Below are 20,778 nucleotides of genomic sequence, written 5' to 3'. Positions count from 1 at the left end.
CCCTTTGCCTAGAGCTCAGCATCTCGGGCAAGGGTCTTCTCTGGGGGCTTCTGGGCAGAGCCGACTTGCATAGCCAGCGAGAAGAGGATAGCAGGGCTCCCTGGACAGTCTCCTGCCTGGCAGGATTTGCAGAAGCCTTTCCAGCTTCAGAGGTGAGTGGCAGCACCCTTCTTCATTGCATCAGACACTGCACCACAGTGCGCCCAGAAGGTGCCACCCAGGCATCAGCACATAGCTGTCAACGTTTCCCTTTTTTTAAGGGAAATTCCCTTATTCCAAATAGGATTCCTTGCAAGAAAAGGGAAAAGTTGACAGCTATGCATTGGCAGCAGCAGGAAGGGAAAAGCTGGCCAGTTTTGTTTGCTAGGTTGCTCCTTCCTTGCCGAATGACTCTACAAATTTCAGGAAAGTTGTTTGCTTGCTGTTCCTTTAAAAGCCACCCATCAGTTAGTCTGGCCCAATACAGTAGTACCTCAGGTTACAGACGCTTCAGGTTACAGACTCCGCTAACCCAGAAATAGTACCTCGGGTTAAGAACTTTGCTTCAGGATGAGAACAGAAATTGTGGTGTGGCGGCAGCGGGAGGCCCCATTAGCTAAAGTGGTGCTTCAGGTGAAGAACAGTTTCAGGTTAAGAATGGACCTCCAGAACGAATTAAGTACTTAACCCGAGGTACCACTGTATTTCCACCTTGGCTCTGGGCCCTCCCACGTGCTGGCTGTGGGGAGACCAAAATGGGGGGTATCTCTCAGGAACTTCCTACAAATGGTGGGATGAAGGGGCTGCCCATGAAATGAGGGGGCTTTGCCCGTGCCAGAGGGACCCCCTTGGCCAAGGGCTCCTTCTCACCTGGAGGTACCTTGGGACCCCCAATAGTCACCTAGTCAACAGGTGTGGAGAAAGTCCTTTTTTCAAGGAAGGGAGGACTAGAATTAAGGGGGGGGCTGAATATGCAGACATTAATGCACAGCCGTCCTTTGAAATTTACACTCCCCCCAGTTTTTGCAGTGCAGTCCTCTGGCCAAGAAATTTGTACAGCTAGATAGATACTAAGATAAAGGGAAAATAACCTAGGAAAGCATGTTATGGGAGGAGAAGTTGCTTTGCAAAACTGTCCATGTTAGGAAGAATTGCACGCAACCATGTGTGTATCCGGAGAAATGTACCCTGAACTGTTGATGGATTTCCCTGGGGACTCTCCCCCCCCCCCCCCGGATCCCGAATGCAGGGAAATGAGAAACAGAGAAATGGGCACCAGGTTCTCTCCTTCCTCCTTCTGGCAATTCTGAGCAGCCATCATCACTGGGCTTGGGGCTCAGGTGCGAGATGAGGGCAAATGCACCTCCTTCTCCTCAGGGACAATGTTGCTCAGGCCGGGCTGCCAAGGGACTCCTTTTCCCGGCAGCGCCTGATCCCAGCCTCTCCCCTCCTCTCTCTGGACTCTCTGATAGGATTCCTGCCTTGGGATCCCTTCTAACTCTCCTCTGGCCAGAGAAGGAAGCCTCTGAGCTTAGTCCGAGGGGAAACAGATCCCCCCATTCTGTTCTGTAGGGGAGGGACCCGCCTCGCAGGGCTGGTTTTGGCTGCCTCCGGCTTCTCTGAGCAGCCCCAAACTTGGCTTTTCCGGAAGGCGGGTGGGACCCACAAACCTCCCCAACCTCCTTCCATCTTGTCCAGGGAACTGGCAGTTTCCCCGCTGTTTTCAGCTTTTTTTCCCAGATGTGAGGAGACATGTTTCAAGAGCTGTTCCCAAACTATCATTTGCTTCAGTTCCTCCAGCGCCTGACCCTTCCCTCAGCCAGGCTGTGGAGGCCATAACATAACTGGGCATAAGTTCCCCCAGGTTTCCTCTTAATTTCTCCAAAATGTTTTCCTGCTCTGCGCAGTCGTGAGCCCCAGTCAAACTCTCCCTCATTCTTTAATGAGTCCACAATTGGCGGTTTCCTCATTTCTGAGTAAATCTCCCTCAGGAGATCCTTCATTCTGGCCTCATCCAGAAGCTCTGAATTTGGTTCTCTCAAAACTGAACAAAAATGCTTCTATATCATCTCCTTTTTGAAATGTTGCTTGTTCCACTGAGGTAACTTCCCCACTTCTCTGTGGAACCAGCAATTCTGCTCTAAACTCTATTTCTTGCATTTCAAGATTATACATTTCTTCTTCACGTTCCGCCTCTTTCTCTCCCTTTCTCTGTCACCTGCCTGTGTTTTCGCTAACTGAATCGGCTTGTTCTTATTCTGCTTGTATTTTGACCTTCCTTCCTTCCTTTCTTTCTTTCTTTCTTTCTTTCTTTCTTTCTTTCTTTCTTTCTTTCTTTCTTTCTTTCTCCTCTGCCTGCATTTTGGCTAACTGAATCTGTTTTTCTGCTTCTATTCTGCTTTCCATTTCAAGTTCTATCTCCTGACCAGAATTTCCCTCAGAAATCGCTCCTTCAGACCGAGCTTCTCCCGACTGCCTCCTCTTGCCTTGGAGGCTTATGAGAAGGTGCCATTTCCTGACAGGAATTTCCCCTCACCAAAGTATAACACACTTTCTTCTACTTTGGGGGTTTTATCTCCTATCAAAATGCTCCACCAATTGCAGCGAGCCCAGTCTTAACCGCTGCTTAATTTTAGGAAGGAAAACTCTCCGATATTGGAGGCTTAGGGAGATGTTTAACAGATGAAAGAATTTATTTGACAGAACAAAGTTGGTAAATCAAAAGGTGTGGCAGGAGATAGAAATCTTTCAAGGAACAGTTATCTTATTTTTATATATATCTATTATTAAACCCAGTGGATGTTACAGGCTTCCTAACAAGGTGCTTCTCCATCCTCTGTTTTTTGATATCCTGGAATATTCCATTGTTCCTTGAGGTAACTTCCCCACTTCTCTGTGGAACCAGCAATTCTGCTCTAAACTCTATTTCTTGCATTTAAAGATTATACATTTCTGGTTCTTGGTCTGCCTCTCTCTCCCTTTCTCTGTCACCTCCTTAGATAACTGCATCTGCTGTTCTACTCAAAGCCTGGCTTGTTCTTCTTCTGCTTGATTTTGGCCTCTTTTTCTTTATCTTCTGCCTGTATTTCGGCTAACTGGATCTGTTTTTCTGCTTCTGTTCTGCTTTCCATTTCAAGTTTGATCTTTCTAAGTTCAAACTCCTGACCAGAATTTCCCTCAGAAGTCTCTGCTTCTGACTGAGCTTCTCCTCTTGCCTCTGGCTGCCATTTCCTGACAGGAATGTTCCCTCACAGAAATCTAAAACACTTTCTTCTGCTGGTGGGATTTTCTTTCCTATTGTGACGCTCCACCAGTTGTGGAGGGCTCCATCTTAATTTTTTCCTGAATAAAATTCTCTGATACTTGGAGACTTAGGGAGATAGTTTAACAGCTGAAAGAATTTATTTTACAGAACAATGCTGGTAAATCGAAAGGTGTGTCAGGTGACAGAAATCTTTCAAGGAACCGTTAACTTTTTTTAGATCTATTAAACCTAGTGGATGTTACAGGCTGCTAAACTAGGTTCTTTTTGGTTATTTCACTTCAGTTTCTTAAGCTTAATTGTATAGTTGTTACAGTTTAGGTACACACAAACACACAAAGAGAGAGAGAGTATTTACAAACAAATTGTAAACAAATCAAGACATTAGCAGGACTATTGTAAAAACTTCTAGTTTCTAAAAGAAAAAAAAGAGAGTAAATTAATGGAACTGCTGAAAGAGGGGGGGAAGTTGAGGATTGATAGGTGAGAATTTTGTTTTTGATTTTTGTTGAAATGTTTATTTTTTTAAAAATGAAAATTATATATGTGTGTGTGTGTTGCTTTCGTAGATTTTCACGGGTATAGGAATGCAGGTTTTGGTGTCTTCGGGTGTCTTCCCGTGTAAGAGTCGGGGTGTCTGTGCGACGTTTCGACGAGGTCTCGTCGAAATGACGAGTGAGACCTCGTCGAAACGTCGAGGATGACGAGTGAGACCTCGTCGAAACGTCGCACAGACACCCCGACTCTTACACGGGAAGACACCCGAAGACACCAAAATCTACGAAAGCATATATATATATATATATATCCATAATAAACGTTTTATAATGGGTTTAATGTCATGCTGGGAATTTTTCTGCAGCTGCAACCAGAGGCGGAGATGATCCGGGCGTGGGGATTTCTCTTCTTCTGGGGTCTCCTGAGCCTGACTTGGGGGCATGAAGGCCAAGGGGCCTTTCTGAGGATCAGGAGGAAATACCTAGAGGAAGGTAACCTTGTTGAATGGTCACTGTAAAATGTGAAGGTTCATTATTGTTTCACAAGTTGTGTATGTCTTTAAGGGCCAGGGCAAATAACGAGACCCAGTCTTGCAGCTGTGAAACATAGCAGGTGCTGCTGAGTTGTGTTAATTAAGCTGTGTCAGCATTTGGGCATAGTATATAAGGAGCAGCACCTAGCTCTCCCATTACCCTGGGGGATGGGTTGGTGGTTGGGTCTGGTTTGTTGTTGTTATCTTTAGTGTAAAAGGAATTCTTGCTTTGTTATTAAAACCTTGTTAAAGTTATTTTTGAGTTCCTTGTTATGCATGGTCTCCCCAGCAAGTTCTCTGCAACACTACTAAACTGCAAATAGCCAACAAACCTCACACGCAAACCTCACAATCCTTGCAGTCAGCAGGGAGAGGCAGGTGTTTGGGTCTCATCTTCCCCATTTTGCACAAGATGCATGCATGTCCTGAATTAGGTAGGCTGAACTTCTTTGGCCTTTGGTCTTCCATCTCTTCGCTGTGATTTCTGCTTTATGGGAGGGGGGTGGACTAGATGGCTCTTAGGGACCCTTCCAGTTCTACAGTTCTATGATTCAAATAAATAAATACAAACCAGGACTAACATACCGTATTTTTCGCACCATAGGGCGCACCTGACCATAGGGCGCACCTAGTTTTCAGAGGGGGAAATCAAGGAAAAAAAATATGATTCCCCCCCCCCCAGCTATGGGAGCAGCGGACAGGCTGCAGGCAGCCTGTGTGATTCTCCCAGACCTCCTTCCTGCTTTTGCGGGAGGTGGGGGAATTCCCCCACCTCCCGCAGAAGCCTGCAGAAGCCGTGTGTTCTTTAAAGGGGCTGCGCGGCTTCTCCTGGCTTTTCTAGGAGGGTGGGGGGATTCCCTCACCTCTCTCAGAAGCCGCGCAACCCCTTTAAAGAGACTGCGGCTTCTCCTGGCTTTTCTGGGAGGTGGGAGACGGGACTGATGTTGCCAGTCAGTCCCTTCTCCCTCCTGGAAAAGCCCGCAAGAGCGCACGGAGCTTGTGTGCGGCTCTTGGGGGCTTTTCCCGCCTGCCTCCCCCCTGCATTCGCTCCATAGGACGCACACAGATTTTCCCTTGCTTTTTAGGAGGGAAAAAGTGTGTCCTATGGTGTGAAAAATACAGTATTCTAAAAACTGGTCCTTGCTTACCTCTCCATTGCATCACTGTTTTGATATATTTTTAAATAATAATAAAAAATAATGTAGCATGAGAAAAGCAATGAAGTACATCGTCCTAAATCTCAGCATTTTTCACAGTCAATAAATGCCTGAGCTGTTTGACTTTTTATTCGCTATCTCTAAAGCACAGTCACTGATGGATCAAACTACAATTCTTTCAGAGCTTGGGAGATGTCTGGTCAGTTCTGACATGGGAGAAGAGTTAACCCATTTGGTAGGGGAACTCAGCCCTCAACCACCCCCTGATTCTGGAAAGCCCTTCTTTGGACACATCCCACATCTGCCACCCAGGTAGGATCTGTGCAGATTGGGAGCCCCCTTTGAAACAGGAACTCTGGAAGAGCACAGAAATGCTTGTGAGCAGGTCCCATTCCACTTAATAGGGTGTGTTCAAGAGAATCTCTTTTATTGAGGACTCCCTTCTTCATGCGAAGGATGCGAGTGGCGCTGTGAGTTAAACCCCAGAGCCTAGGACTTGCTGATCAGAAGGTTGACGGTTCGAATCCCCCCGACGGGGTGAGCTCCCGTTGCTCGGTCCCTGCTCCTGCCCACCTAGCAGTTCAAAAGCACGTCAAAGTGCAAGTAGATAAATAGGTACCGCTCTGGCGGGAAGGTAAACGGCGTTTCCATGCGCTGCTCTGGTTCGCCAGAAGCGGCTTAGTCATGCTGGCCACATGACCTGGAAGCTGTACGCCGGCTCCCTCGGCCAATAAAGATGAGCACCGCAACCCCAGAGTCGGCCACGACTGGACCTAATGGTCAGGGGTCCCTTTGCCTTTACCTTACCCTTCTTCATGGGGTACCAGAAATGTCCATCCCACAGTTTTAGGCACCTCTCCATTTAACTCAGAGCCCCCACTAGTTGAGTTGCCTTTTGTTGTCTTTGCAGAATAACGGTGGAGACCCCGTATCGCCCAGCTATTGATATAACAATGCGATCAGACGATTCACTGAACCTCCATTGGATGGTGGTATTTGGCGTCTATTTAGAATAGTAAGTTCTTTTTCAGCATCTTCTTTTCAGGAAATAGCCTTGAAGACCAGCAGTGAAAACTCTGCAATTCTATAAGTCTGTAATATTTGGGAGCATCCAAGCAATCTTGCTGTTAGAGATGAACTCTGTTGACCCCCAAAGAGGTCAGATCTGTGTGAGCATCCGAAGTGTCTTCTTATTGATCATTTTAAGCCAGTTCAGATGCCTTTTGGGCTGGAATGGGTGGTGGAATTTTCAGATAAATAAATAAATAGATGAAGTATTATGCCATTAGGATAGAAAATTTCATTGGTAGCATGGAACCTATTGCTCCCATGGAATGCAGTGATGGCCACCAACTTGGGTGGCTTTAAAAACAGATTAGATTAGACAAGTACATGGAGCAAAGAGCTCTCAATGACTGCTAGTCAGGATGGCTATTCTCTCCTGCCCAGTTGGAGGCAGCAATGTTTCTGAATACCTGTTGCTGGAAACCCCAGGAAGCAAGAGAGCTCTTGTGTTCAGATCTTCCTTGTGGCTTTCTCATCTGGTTGGCCACTGTGAGAACAGGATTCTGGGGCCAGTGGCCTGATCCAGCAGGCTGTTCTTATGTTCTTAGGTAGGCTAAAACCAGCACTTTGTGTTTTCAGGGCGTGATAGAAATGCAATATAACCTTTCCTTCCATCTAGTTCCTTTGATCCTTTGGGCAAAGAGGTGGAGATTCAAGTCACAAAGGACTTCTCAACTGTCATGACCATGAACAGCAGTGGATTTCAGATGAAGAGCTGCCGCTCCTGCAGTGGTTGGTCAGATATCAAAACCTGGTACAAGTAAGTAGCAGACAGAACATTTTCCTTGGGCAGGTGACAGGGGAAGAAGAGAAACAGCCAAGCAATTCACTCAGGGCAAAGCATGGCAGGCTAGACCATGTAAATGAATGTTGTGTTCTGGCATTCCTGATGGTTGGCAAATGATTTCAAGTTATCAATCTGACCAGGTTTTTGTTTTGTTTTGTTTTGTTTGTTTACCGCTTAACCTACCTGATAAAAACAAATTAAAAGCAGAGTTTTCTGGTTCTTTGTTTGATCCGAAGCATTTCATTCCGCCAATGTGCTCCAAGGATTGGGGGGGGGGGGGTGAGAGAGAGAGACACAGAGAGAGAAGATGTCTACCAGCCCTGGATCTCACCAATGTATTTCTCCTCCTGCCCTCACCAGAATGAGAAAGGCAAGCCTTGGGTTTTGGCCATTCTCTTGGCACATACTCTCCCTCTCTCATCCTCATTGAATTGCACTGTAAACAACAATCCATAGTCTTTCTGATAGTTCCTCTGGAACTCTTTGTTACTGGATTTTCAGCAGTTGCCTTCTGCGCCAGATTTTAAAGACTTGCTGGAAAGCTTTTTATTCTGTCAAGCCAATGCAAGCAATTAAGGGTAAACCCCCAAACAAGGCTTTATTGATATTTGCTTTTAATTTCTATTTGCTTTTAACTCGTTTTTCACTTTTTATGATTTCATTGTCTAGTTTTACATTTCTATATTGTTGTGGATCTCTGTAGTATATTTTTTATGATACGGCAGTGTGTGCGTTTGTATGCACTGGTTTGTTTGTTTTACTGTCTTCCAAGGGCTTGGAACGGCACTGTTAGAATCCCTGCTCAGAGACTGCAGTCATGGGATTGTTGTCTTTCACATGACGGTGTATGTTTTGACTCCACAGAGTGGAAAATGACGGAGACAGGATGTTTGTGTTACTCTGTCCATAAAGTGGGACTATTGTCCTTTGTTCTTTCTCTTTCCTTCTGATGTTAGAGAGAGAGAGGGAACCATGTTGCAGTGCTCCGTGTGTGTTTACATGTAAATAAAGTAGATTAGCCAAAATGCTGAGTTGCTGAGTTCTGTTACGCAAACTGCGAAGACTCTGTGGATTCCTAAGTGTGCTGATGTCTGTTGGCCTCAGTCGCTGTGATGTTCGGGCATTAGAAAGCTTTTGAAGCTCCCGAACGATTAACCAGGAGGGAGAGAACATGCCAGTCAAGCATGTGTCTCTGCTAGGGTCCTACTCGAGAGTAGGACGACACCCTAACAGGCACTGCTAGGATGCACCTTTTCGTTTAAATTGCAGGCAGCTGTTCTAAATTCTGCAAGCTTTTTGCATCTCTTTCCTATTTTTATCACTCATCAGATCTTCCAGCACTTCGATAGAGGGTGTCACGCCAATGGTACAGATTGCTCTGGGGGAAAGACTGATCCCTGTTTTGGATGAAAAGGTTGGTCTTATCCTGCTGGAGCTGAGGTTGAAATGTACATAGGGATCTGACTGCTGATGTTAAGTGAATTGATTTTGATGCTGTTCTTGGTGCTACCGGTGTTCATAGAATTGTAGAGTTGGGGGGAATCTCAAAGGTCATCTAATCCACCCCCTTGCAACGCATCCTTTGCTTAAAAACCTCTGAATCCATCACCTCCCAAGGGAGTCCGTTCCACTGTCAAACAACTCTTCCCATCAGGAAGTTCTTCCTGATGTTTAGCCGCAGTCTCAACCATTGGTTTGAGTCCTCTCCGCCAGAGCAGGAGAAAGTAAGCTTGTCTGCCATATCACCTCTCAGTCTTCTCCAGGCTAAACAGACCCAACTCCCCCAGCTGTTCCTCCTAAGGCTTGGTTTCCAGGCTTGTGTTTTCCACTCTCACTTTGCTTTTCTGGCTTTATATTTCAGAGCTGTGGCCTCTTGCAGTCTGCCCTGTCCAGGCCTGGAGGTTGCCTTCTGAGCCAGAGTCTGTGTAAGCGGCTTCCTTCTTTTGCACATTCCTTTAAGAAATGCTAAGGCAAATCAGGGAGAAGCTACTTGAAGCAGATTCCTCTGATGCTGGTTTAGTTGATATTTTAAACACACAGAGGGGAAGTAAATGAAATATGCACATTCCCCAAATTTGAGCTAAATGACTATGGATGCCATTAGGTTTGGGAGAGAAACAGTGCCTTCAATATATCCCCCCTGCTTTTATTAGACATCATGTTTGAAGACCAGAATTGCAAAACTTCAAAATTCCGATACTGTTCCTTTGATGCTGTAACTGGTCCTGTGGACTTCCCCACTCATTCAGCCGAAGGCGCTGATCTTTGTGTGCATGCCGTTGCACAAGAGGAAAGAGTCTCCCCATTGAAATGAATGGGGAAGTCCATAGCAAGGATTCTTTCAATAGAATGGGCAATTGGGAAGATTTCCTAAAAGACAGGAGAGGTTGGTGAAGGTAATGCATATTCCAGGAGCTCTGAGGCCATGGGGTCAAGACATTTGCTCCTTAGTTAAAGAGTACCAACACTGAATGAGTCTCCTCGCTTGAGAGGCAGTGTGGTGTAATGGGTAGAGTGTCAGAGGAGGAACTGGGAGACCAGGGTTCAGATCCCAAATCGGCCACAAAGCTCTCACTGAGTGACCTTGAGGGCCAGGCACTGCCTCTCAGATTAACCAACCTCACAGGGTTGTGGGATTAAATGAGGAGAGGAAGAGTCACAGATGACACCTTGAGTTCCTTGGCGAAAAGGTGCAATACAGATGCAATAAATAAATAAATAAATTCTTGGCTTCCCTGCAGTTGACTTGTCACCTCTTGGGATCCAGTACTTTCTCGAGAGCTTCCTTCTGAGAAATGACACTCTCATCCTCGAGCTGCGTGTAAGTACCAACCAGCGCCATGTACTCCTGCTTCTCTGAAAAGGGATTCGGGGGGCCAGGGGCTTGCTACACTCTCTGCCCTGGTAACTATTCATCGGGCTTCAAAAGTTTTTCTTCCCAATCAGGAGGAACACCATCTCAACCCGAAAAGTAGTTAGGGACCTGCAATGGCACTCCGCGACCTTGGTGGTGGCTCAACTATGACCCTATCTGGAGATGAATAACTGGGCTACAGTAATCTAACCTCAAGGTTGGCGTGTGGCAATGTGCTGTATGTGAGTGGCCTTTGGAAACCATTCAGAAACTTCATACATGCAGCAGCCTTTGAAAATGATTTGGGAAGCTTCAGTTCCTGCAGAATGCGGCCGTCCAACTGTTGAGCTGAACAGATCATACAGCGCAGTGGCTGACCAGACACCCCAATGGGAAACCAGCAAGTAGGATTCAAGCACATAAGCCCCTTCTCCCCTCCTGTGTTTTCCTGCAACTGGGATTCAGAATTATTGCTTGGCTTCAACTGTGCAGGCAGGGCATAGCCTTCGTGGCTAATAGCCATTCACAGCCCTCTTCTCTGTGAATTTTGTCCAGTCCTCTTCTAAAGTCTTCTAGATTGGTGGCTCCCACTGCGTCCTGTAGGACTGAGTTCCATAGTTTAACTATTACAGATAGGTAGCCGTGTTGGTCTGCCATAGTCAAAATAAAAAAATTCCTTCCAGTAGCACCTTAAAGACTAACTAAGTTAGTTCTTGGTATGAGCTTTTGTGTGCATGCACACTTCTTCAGATTCTTCAGTGTATCTGAAGAAGTGTGCGTGCACACAAAAGCTCATACCAAGAACTAACTTAGTTGGTCTTTAAGGTGCTACTGGAAGGAATTTTTTTATAGTTTAACTATGTACTTCTTTTGATGCTGCTTCCAGGTCTCGGAAGAAGAAGGAAAGCCGGACAGCAGAGCAGAAGAAGCAGGCGGTGGAGCAAAAGAAAGGCTTGCCAGCCTCTTGGACTCTCTTCCTAAAATGCACAAGGAAGCTGTCACAGACATTGCCATGGCGATGAAGCAGCTGGACTGGAACTTTGCCCAACTCCTACAACCTATAAAGCCCATCATTCTGGATAAGAACCACAAAATGGTGAGTGGCCCAAGTGGAAACTCTGCAGGGGGTGCTTCACCTGTACCCCAGACCTGTGCCCTCTCTCATGTCATGTTGGCAGTGCCCAGCGGCAGGCATGGAGCGCTAGTTGGCATATTAGGTCACATGTTGAGTCACATCAAGCTGCACATGTGATTTGGAGCCCCAAGGAGCTGTGACTCAAGGCCAGAGTGTGGCTCTGGCAAATGGAGACTAGCTGTGTGGAGGGCAGGGACAGAGAGAGGAAGGGTGAAGAGATGCTGGTCCAATGCCGTCTGTTGGGATTTTCCATTGCCTGGCTGCTCCCTCCCGAGAGAAGCCAGACTGGCTCCCTCCTTGCTGTCCTCCCATTAGCCTTTGGGAACTAACTGTTTTGAAGGAAAGAACGGGTGCTGTGATGTTTTTATTGCAATTATCTGTAGGTTTTAATAGATCACACAGGCAGACACATATATAATTCTAATCAGTGTTTAATTCCTTTTTAATGATTAGTGTTTTTTCCTCTGTTTTTAGTTGTTTCTATTTTATGTGTTAGCCACTTTGAGTCCTTGCCTGGGAAGAAGGCGGGATACAGTGGAACAGTTTCAGGTTAAGAATGAACCTCCAGAATGAATTAAGTTCTTAACCTGAGGTAAAGTAAAGGTAAAGGGACCCCTGACCATTAGGTCCAGCCGTGGCCGACTCTGGGGTTGCGGCGCTCATCTCGCTTTATTGGCCAAGGAAGCCGGCGTACAGCTTCTGGGTCATGTGGCCAGCATGACTAAGCCGCTTCTGGCGAACCAGAGCAGCGCGCGGAAATGCCGTTTACCTTCCCGCTGGAGTGGTACCTATTTATCTACTTGCACTTTGATGTGCTTTCGAACTGCTAGGTTGGCAGGAGCTGGGACCGCACAACGGGAGCTCACCCCGTCACGGGGATTAGAACTGCCAACCTTCTGATCAGCAAGTCCTAGGCTCTGTGGTTTAACCCACAGCGCCACCCGCGTCCCTTTAACTTGAGGTACCACTGTATAATTAAATATAATAATGAACATCATAATAATAATTACTTGTCATTTCATATACCTCCCAGGGCTTTTGCATGTTGGAAAGTGTTCAGCCTCTGCTTCCAGGGCAAGTTTCTGATGAGGTGAGTGGCTTTTTATCTGCTCGGCTTCTGAACCCTCCTTTCCCTCTTGACTGGTCTAACTTGCATAATAGTAAGTACGTCTACTCAGAATCAGCATGGAATAAATTCCCCCTTGGGAGTTGAAGGATAGAGGCTCACACCAAACTCCCAGTCAGACAGACTTTATTCAGCAATGCATTACAGGACAGAGTCCAAAGGGCCTGTGAGAGCATCTCCAGTAGAACACACACGGTGTGGCATAGGAGCCAAGTCCTAGGGGCTGAGGTCCCTCTCCCCCCCCCCGGTAAAATATTTGAGGGCCACCCCCTCAAAGTTGGGGGGGGGATTCCCATTGAAATAGTGTATGTGTGCCGTGCCATATGATGGATTATGTGGGGTGGGGCTTACCTAGGTAAAGGTAAAGGTACCCCTGCCCATACGGGCCAGTCTTGACAGACTCTAGGGTTGTGCGCCCATCTCACTCAAGAGGCCAGGGGCCAGCGCTGTCCGGAGACACTTCCGGATCACGTGGCCAGCATGACAAGCTGCACACGGAACGCCGTTTACCTTCCCGCTAGTACCCGAGGGTACCTTCCCGCTAGTACCCGAGGGTGCTTTCGAACTGCTAGGTTGGCAGGCGCTGGGACCAAGCGACGGGAGCATACCCCGCCGCAGGGATTCGAACCACCGACCATGCGATCGGCAAGTCCTAGGCGCTGAGGCTTTTACCCACAGCGCCACCCGGGTCCCTGGGGCTTACCTGCCCCCCCATATTTTATTCGACACCCCTGCTGTGTGGGAAATGTACATCATCTTAGCTGCTCATCCTCTCACCCAATTAGCTTCTGCTCTTTCAGGACCTCACCATCTCTTCATCCAACTACAGACCTTGAGGTGCACCTTTACTCAGCCCATTTTCATGGTACCTTTCAAAACCCTCCTTGTACCTTATCTGGAGTTGTTACATCCCATTTTATTCAAGGGGACTTCCTACTCAGAGTGAAGTGATGGACATGAGACAGGTCTTGGTAATGCAGGTGAGCTGTGCGGAAGCACACTGGCAAGGATGCTCCAAGCAAGCTGCCGGCTAGTTCTGCAGAGGCTCCTTTTATTAGCAGAAGTCAACAATTGGAAACAGTCGTGAAACCACCCTGAACTTAATGTATTTCCATCTAAGCACATTTTCGGCGTTAGCAAATACACGTGTCAGCAGGTGTTCCCCTCAAATGTTCCCCCCCCGATACTTGATTACATCTGCGTCCCCCGTCTTGCTCCAGCCAAGCGATGTGTCTAGCAAACAAATTGTGAAAGGACAAAAGGTCAGGGGGAAAACCCTGTTTTCTAGCCAAGAAGGCAAAAGGTCAGGGACAGCAGGCTCAACGCTCCTTGACATATTGTCGCACGTCTGGTGCGAGGTTTGCCTTCGCAAAGCAAAGCGTTACCTCTACACAGAGGACATGGTTGGAACTGCTCTGTTATTTCCCTGTGGAAACACAGGCGCCCAGATATATGAGGAAGGCATTTCTGAATTATTTCAGGCTGTGCCAACATCATCCTGGATGTTTTAGGGAGGTTGTTTCCTTTGCTTTGCATTTTAAATTATTATCTACACACTCATCATTTGTGCCCTCATTCCTGTATTTAAACCAAATCTGTGCAGGAGTTAGAAAACTATGTGATGAACTTAACCGCTCATGAACCACCTCGATTCTATAGCGACTTTGGCAGACTTTACGTGATTCATCTATTGAAGCTGGAGACGTTTAATGCTGAGGGGATCTCCGTCTGGAGACTAGATGAAGTAAGTTTCGGCCCAGCTCTCTCTGCAGAGCCTTGTGCAGGAGAACTTCCCAGGGGATGGTGTCCATCAGCACCATCTCTCTCTGCTGAACGGCTCCTCTTTTGTTTCCTTTCATGGCAGACTTACTATGCACCAGCTGATACTTCGATTGCAGACAACAAGCTGAAGGTCTCATTGTCTCTAGAAAGGTAAGACCAGACCACTTGCCTTGCTGTCACATGCTTTGCTCACACAAGCAGGATGGTGCTAGCAGTGCCAATGCACCATTTTTGCTAAGTAGATAGCCTAATGTTATGTTTCATATTTTCTTTCTATTCGTCATCTGCTGTAAAGTGTAAATGCAGCTAAAGACATGGCTCACAAGTAAGATACAGCACAGTCTGCAGAGCAACAGTTGGTGTGGATCTAAAATTTGGTTCCTGAACAGGGCTAGGCAGTTGACTACAGAACCATAGAATTAAGGAAATGTAGACTTGGGAGGGTGCAGAATTCTGTGGCCAGATTGCTGGTGGGGGCATCTGAGCAACAACATGTGGTGCCACTGTTAAAACATCTGCACTGGCTGCAGCGGCGGAGCTTCATGCTCCGGCACCGGGGGGCGAAGAGCAGGTGGGGGCAGGGCTGGCGCACATCCTGGGGGCCTGGCACCCAGCACAGGCAGGGATGGGCAGCCGTGATGACACCCCACCGGGATCGTGCTGCCAGGGGCGGTGCGCTCCCCCCCCCCCCGCACTCTTCCTCCGCACTCCTCTTCCTCCGCCACTGACTGGCTGCCCATCTCCTACTGAGCCAGGTTCAAGGTCCTTGTATTAACTTACAAAGCCCTGAACAACTTTTTTTTATTTTTATAAATATTAAATTTTCACAAATTATAAAAACACATACAATACACACAATACACAATACAAAAATATACACACAAAAACAAACTAACACGTATAATTTCAAGTCCTTTTTTTCATAAACCTTGTTTCACCGACTTCCCCATACCTCCCCTTTCTGCATTCCAATTTCCAAATTTGTTTCAGCAAATCCTCCCCCTTAATTTTATCCAATTGTTTCCTTTTCTTTTCTTTTACTTAATCTTTTACAGCTGTAATCCCTTACTTTCTATAACCACAACATTTTAACACTCGTTAATTTTACAATACTTCTTAAGATAAATTTTAAATTTCTTCCAATCTTCTTCCGCCGTCTCTTTCCCCTGGTCACGGATTCTGCCAGTCATTTCAGCCAAAGCCCTGAACAACTTAGCTCCAAGTCACCTTAGGGACTACCTAAGGCCTTGGGATCTCTGCTTGATATCACTGCAATCAGCTTCTTGGGGGCTCCTGGCAGATATTGTTCACTGGAACCTTACGGTATGCCAAGTCTAACATGTGGTTTCCTTATTTTCAGTGGATTTCTTCAAATACATATGAGGGGTGTAAGTTCTTCCTTATGTTTCAATTTATGTGATCATACTAGAGGCTGCATCCCTGCTTGCATTGCTTGCCATCCCCACATATCCCGCCTCCACCTGCTTGCAACCCCTCTCTCTTTGCACCTTACCCCCAAAACCCCTTCCCCTTACAGCTCACCCCCAACCACCCCTGCCCTCCCTTTGCATTTTGCCATTCCTGCCCCCCCCCCACCAGGGGCAACAGGAGGAGTGTGTGAAAGCTTGCATACTTGGGTTGTTAGTAGACCACAAGCATAACATGAGCCAGGAGTGTGGGGCAGCAGCAAAAGAAGCTAATGCAATAATTCAACAGAAGTCTAGTGTCCGGATTGAGGGAAGTCATAGTACTTGCCTTGGAGTCCTGCTCTCACAGTGGCCAACCAGATGCCTGTGGGAAATCCATAAGCAGGATTCAAGCACCAGAGTACTCTCCTCTCCAGCGGATTCCTTGAAGGATCCCCTGCATTCCCCTCATTCCGTGGAACTTCCCTGGAGTAGGAGACAGAGGCTTCTGATCTGTGGGGCACGACCCACCTGAAATAATTCTCCACAATCCTCTTGGAATACTACAGCGCCAGTCAGTGGGGTTTGAACAGTTGTTGTTGTTGTTTAGTCGTTTAGTCGTGTCCGACTCTTTGTGACCCCCTGGACCAGAGCACGCCAGGCACTCCTGTCTTCCACTGCCTCCCGCAGTTTGGTCAAACTCATGCTGGTAGCTTCGAGAACACTGTCCCACCATCTCGTCCTCTGTCGTCCCCTTCTCCTTGTGCCCTCCATCTTTCCCAACATCAGGGGCTTTTCCAGGGAGTCTTCTCTTCTCATGAGGTGGCCAAAGTATTGGAGGCTCAGCTTCAGGATCTGTCCTTCCAGTGAGCACTCAGGGCTGATTTCCTTCAGAATGGAGAGGTTTGATCTGCTTGCAATCCATGGGACTCTCAAGAGTCTCCTCCAGCACAAGAATTCAAAAGCATCAATTCTTCAGCGATCAGCCTTCTTTATGGTCCAGTTCTCACTTCCATACATCAGTAGCCCCATTTAAATTTCTGGGCGTGTGAAATAAACAACCATTAGACAATCCACCACAGAACAGTCCTTGTGCTGACTCCCCATGCAAACCACCCTGATTGCATTGCTTCAGGGTCCTCGCTTCAGGTGCTTTTGCTTCTGGGCTGTTTCTTGGACTTTGCTGATCACATTTCTTCATCCCAAAACAGGACCTATCCAACGTAGTTGGCATGCTGGAAACCCTACTGGAATTTGAGGATCCTGTTGCATTGTTGGGTAAGAATTTGTCCACTTTTGTGAGGGGTGGGCACTTGCTTCAGAGGAACTTTGACAGTTGGTGGGTACAGTTGTGTTAGGGACAGTCCCACATCTGTTAGGGTTGTGACGATTTTGCTCTGTTCAAAGAACAAATCTAATTGTCTAATTTCTGTGTAGAAGAAACTGAGTCCAATAGCTAATTTTTTCAGCCAAGTTCATTCTATAACTGCCATGTTAAAGGGACAGTTAACCTACCACTTCAAATATGTACTCAGAAAATTTTCATTTGAGGGAGATAATTTAGAAAGGTTAGACATCTTCAGGAAAATATTTGATAAATTATATGCCCCAAACCCATGCATTGCAATTTTGATTCAACACAGTTAACTATCAGTAAAGCAAAATAATTTTGGCAGCATCTAATATCATTATTTTTAAAAAGCATATCTAGAGAGAAGTCGCACAAATGATAAAAACCTAAATGATAGAAAAAGGAGTTTGACTCACCTCTGAATATGCTAAAAGTTTTAACGTTAAAAGTAGCACTCATTATGAATAGAACTTGTTCAAGTAATCTATAATGGCGATTTGAATTATTCATGTCAATTCTGCGTGTGTGTGTGTGAGACATAGCGTATGTCTGAGCAATAGCATATAGCTGAGCAGTTTCAAGATCAGCCAATTCTAGGAGGGCAGCTTCCATGGGCGTTAGTCCAAATGCAGTGGGTCATTTCATTAGGGACAAACCTGAAATTGTGGGGCAGCAGGCACAGTAAGTGACATTAGACAGAAGAAGGGGTTGGCAGGCAGAGCAACACAAGGTCCCTGCTGCAGAGTTTCTAGATGGTCACATGCCAGTCCGGACAGGTCACCTTCTGTTTGCCCAAATGCGGATTGTGCTTCTTTTCTTCAGACAATCTGGAGCAGGAGTTCCTGCTGCCGCTGGCTCCAGGCGTGGGTGATGGGGTGAGAATGAAAACCAGCTGTACAAAGGTGAGTCCTTTGGGGTTTCCCATGTTTCAGGATGTAGGTTTAGAGCTCCTCAGGGCCTTCTCGGTGGCTGCTCCCAGTCTCTGGAGATGCCTCCCTGAAGAAGCCATCCTGGCTCCCTCCTTATTCTCCTCCTGCCAGCAGGTGAAACATTTCTTGTTCCAAAAGGCTGTTGGGAACTGACTCCTTTTAATGAAAGGGGGGTGCAGTGCAGTTTTTGTGACAGTGATCTGTATGTTTTTAATAGATTTCTTATGTATAAACATAGTTTCAATTTTATCACTGTTTAATTGTTATTTAATGATTTTTCCCCCTGTGTTTTTAGTGGTTTGTATTTTTATCTGTATGCTGTCTTGAGTCCTCTCAGGGGAAAAGGTGGGGTATAAAATACATATATCATAGAAGCAGTAATACGTAGTCTTGGGGTGTAGGGGGAAAAGCTCAAAAGTGGAGCCAGTTTTCCAGAGGATAACTTCGTGCCCCAAGGACATACAATCTAAAACTCAGCACAGGGGACAATCTAAAAGCCCGCACTGGCAGGTATGGAAAGGGATACTCAGAGGAGGAACATGTCTTTATATCAGCTACTCAGAGTGAGGTAGATGAGCTACTGGAGAGAGAGAGAGAGTGTTCTGGGGTACAGAGGTAGTGCTCTGTCAAAAGCAATGGCAAGCTCAGGCTGGAGACCCCCGTAAGAGAGGATTCAGGTGTTGTTTCAGAGGCAGCCATCCTCAGACTGAGCCTTAAGTTGGGAGGTGCAGTTCCACTGTAGCTGTTGGCTCCACCTGCGCGGAGACGAGTATCTTCATTGAAAGGAGCCCGGCTGGCTTGAAGAGTTGTTGTTTGCAGAGAAGTGGGAAGCCTGTGCTTCTCCCAGGACTGGTGAGCCCTCTGAGGAAGAGGTGGGCTCCATGCCACCCTTGGGTTGGAGGTGGGCTAGCAGAATGGGCTTCTCTTGCACAAGAGCTCCTGGTTTCATATGGACAACTGGACAAACTCCCTCTCCCACTCATTCCCTGAAGGAGGGGCGACTGACCCAGAGTCAGGAATGGGAAATGTGGCACCCAAGTCCACATGGGGTTCAGGGATGTTGCCTGTGGCCAACAGGCAGAGATAGAAGAGCAAAAGACACCTTTATGAGGGACTCCGAAGGAAACCAAGGAAGCGTTTCCCCTGTAAAGGGGCTAAAAGATATCCGGCAGCTCAGAAAAGAGCCAGCCAATGTCAGGTCACGGAATTCGGCAGCGAAAAGGAGTGAAGGTAGCAATGAGGATCAACTGTGCTGAAGGCTGCAGAGAAATCCCTTAGCACTGGGTTTGGGAGACGGAGGGTGAGCGGCAGCTTGGAGAGGTCAAAAAGCAGAATTAGAAAAAGTTTAATGGTCCCACTTCAGGAATCGGGAGGCCCGTTTTGAACTCTTCCATTTTCTTCAACCTAGGAATACCTTTTGATGTCTCTCATCCCCAAGTAATGATGCCCTCTGGAGCCCTGCATGAAAAACCAAGTGGTTGGAATTGTGCCTTACTATTTCCTCTAAATTTGGATCCAGCTCCTTCTGTTGCACCAACCATGCACGGGGTGGGGGGTGGGGGGGGTGGCAGACAATGCTTTTCCCAGCCTTGGAATTACTAGTAGCATGCAAGAAATTAAATAGCTTTAAACTTCTGAGTTGTGGCAAAAGGCAATGTGCGCAATCCGTGTGTGGGACTTGTGTTTGCAAACCCCTTTGGAGCAGATGGGAGCCACACCAGGATTCCTGAAGAGGCTTTGCACAGCTCCCATTCATTTCAAGGAAGCTTGCGTGAGAGAGCTTTCAAGTGGTTTGTGTCTTTCAAGGGCTCTGCATGGCTTCTAGCCAGGATGGCTATGCTCTGCCTTCACAGCAGGAGGGAAGAGGGGGTCGTGTGCTCCAATCCTGCTCCCTGGTTTCCCACAGGCAACTGCTTGGCCACTGTGGGAGCAGGATGCTGGACTAAACGGGCCATTGGCCTAATCCAGCTTTCTCTTTGACATTCTTCTGGTGTCTTCTGTTGATGGATGAACTGAGCATGGGGCTCCTTTGATGGGCTTATGTCTCCCATTCCTCCTGTATTCCAAGCATCATCCTGTGGATCGTGTCCAGCAAAATATACTGCTTGTCTGACTATCTTGTCTCCCCCTCACTTTCTTCCTTTGTGATGCATCAAGGACTTCCCACCCAAAATGTCAGCATTGCTATTTCCCCCTCATGAAGGTTTGCTGCAATAAAGTCCTCTTTCGGCGTTAATACGCCTTTTGCTTCCTCTGCATATTTACTTGTTTATATCAGCGGATTTATAAGCCACTTCACAATGTAGAGTTATTGAAGCTGTGTACACTAAAAGAGAAAATGAAGTAGAAACAAAACAGAGGAGAAAATGTAGACTCTAAAAGAACTTTAAGTCATATCTACTATCTATCTAACCACCCTTCATAAACCCTAATTAAACGCGTGGTCCAAAATGGGCAGAGGAAGGAGATGCCAGATGTCCTTTCCCAATGCAATTAAAATGTGTATAAAATAATTGCATATATATAAAAAAATTCAATTCCAATCGTGGAGCTCGCTTAAGAGGGTACCAGGGGTAGGCAACCTAAGATGTGGTCCAATTGCCTTCTCAATCCGGCCCGCGGACAGTCTGCGAATCAGCATGTTTTTACAAGAGTAGAATGTGTCCTTTTATTTAAAATGCATCTCTGGGTTATTTATGGGGCATAGGAATTCGTTCATTCCCCCCCCCAAAAAAAATATAGTCCGGCCCCCCACATGGTCTGAGGGACGGTGGAGCGGCCCACGGCTGAAAAAGGTTGCTGACCCCTGGTAAGACATACCTTTAGGTGCTGCAACCACAAATGTCAAAATGTGGCACAGGACACGCCCCACGTTCTGACCTGACGGGTTGTGTGTGTCACGCCCAAGAGAAAAT

General features: G+C 46.8%; 1 protein-coding gene across 5 annotated transcripts; it reads left to right on the top strand.

The window, feature by feature from the left end:
* Window positions 1–728: 728 nt before the first annotated feature.
* LOC309534138 (uncharacterized protein) lies at window positions 729–19,461 on the top strand. Of its 5 annotated transcripts, XM_082226181.1 has the most exons (16): window positions 2,481–2,704; window positions 4,104–4,230; window positions 5,611–5,740; window positions 6,339–6,443; window positions 7,113–7,253; window positions 8,610–8,694; window positions 9,142–9,205; window positions 10,022–10,101; window positions 11,021–11,230; window positions 12,303–12,359; window positions 13,999–14,139; window positions 14,260–14,327; window positions 15,538–15,565; window positions 16,795–16,861; window positions 17,757–17,836; window positions 19,272–19,461. In XM_082226181.1, the coding sequence occupies exons 2-16, from the start codon at window positions 4,122–4,124 to the stop codon at window positions 19,302–19,304; spliced, it is 1,398 nt and encodes a 465-aa protein (XP_082082307.1). In that variant the 5' UTR covers window positions 2,481–2,704; window positions 4,104–4,121; the 3' UTR covers window positions 19,305–19,461. The 5 variants fall into 5 exon arrangements, with proteins under 5 accessions (XP_082082306.1, XP_082082305.1, XP_082082307.1 ...); XM_082226180.1 differs by lacking the exon at window positions 2,481–2,704 and adding an exon at window positions 729–891 and having other exon boundaries at window positions 17,757–19,461; XM_082226179.1 differs by lacking the exon at window positions 2,481–2,704 and adding an exon at window positions 1,799–2,080 and having other exon boundaries at window positions 17,757–19,461.
* The last annotated feature ends 1,317 nt before the right edge of the window (window positions 19,462–20,778 follow it).

The sequence above is a fragment of the Podarcis vaucheri genome, assembly GCF_965113315.1.
Source record: "Podarcis vaucheri genome assembly, chromosome: 6".
Taxonomy (NCBI): domain Eukaryota; kingdom Metazoa; phylum Chordata; class Lepidosauria; order Squamata; family Lacertidae; genus Podarcis; species Podarcis vaucheri.
The sequence above is the reverse complement of the archived record's forward strand: the minus strand, read 5'-3'. Positions and strand labels throughout refer to the sequence as shown.

Excerpts from the sequence above, each read along its gene's own strand:
- LOC309534138 (XM_082226180.1), top strand. The coding sequence starts at position 4,122 with ATGATCCGGGCGTGGGGATTTCTCTTCTTCTGGGGTCTCCTGAGCCTG. Across the intron at positions 5,741-6,338 it reads ATCCCACATCTGCCACCCAG|AATAACGGTGGAGACCCCGT; the intron begins GTAGGATCTGTG and ends TTGTCTTTGCAG. Across the intron at positions 11,231-12,302 it reads TGGATAAGAACCACAAAATG|GGCTTTTGCATGTTGGAAAG; the intron begins GTGAGTGGCCCA and ends TATACCTCCCAG.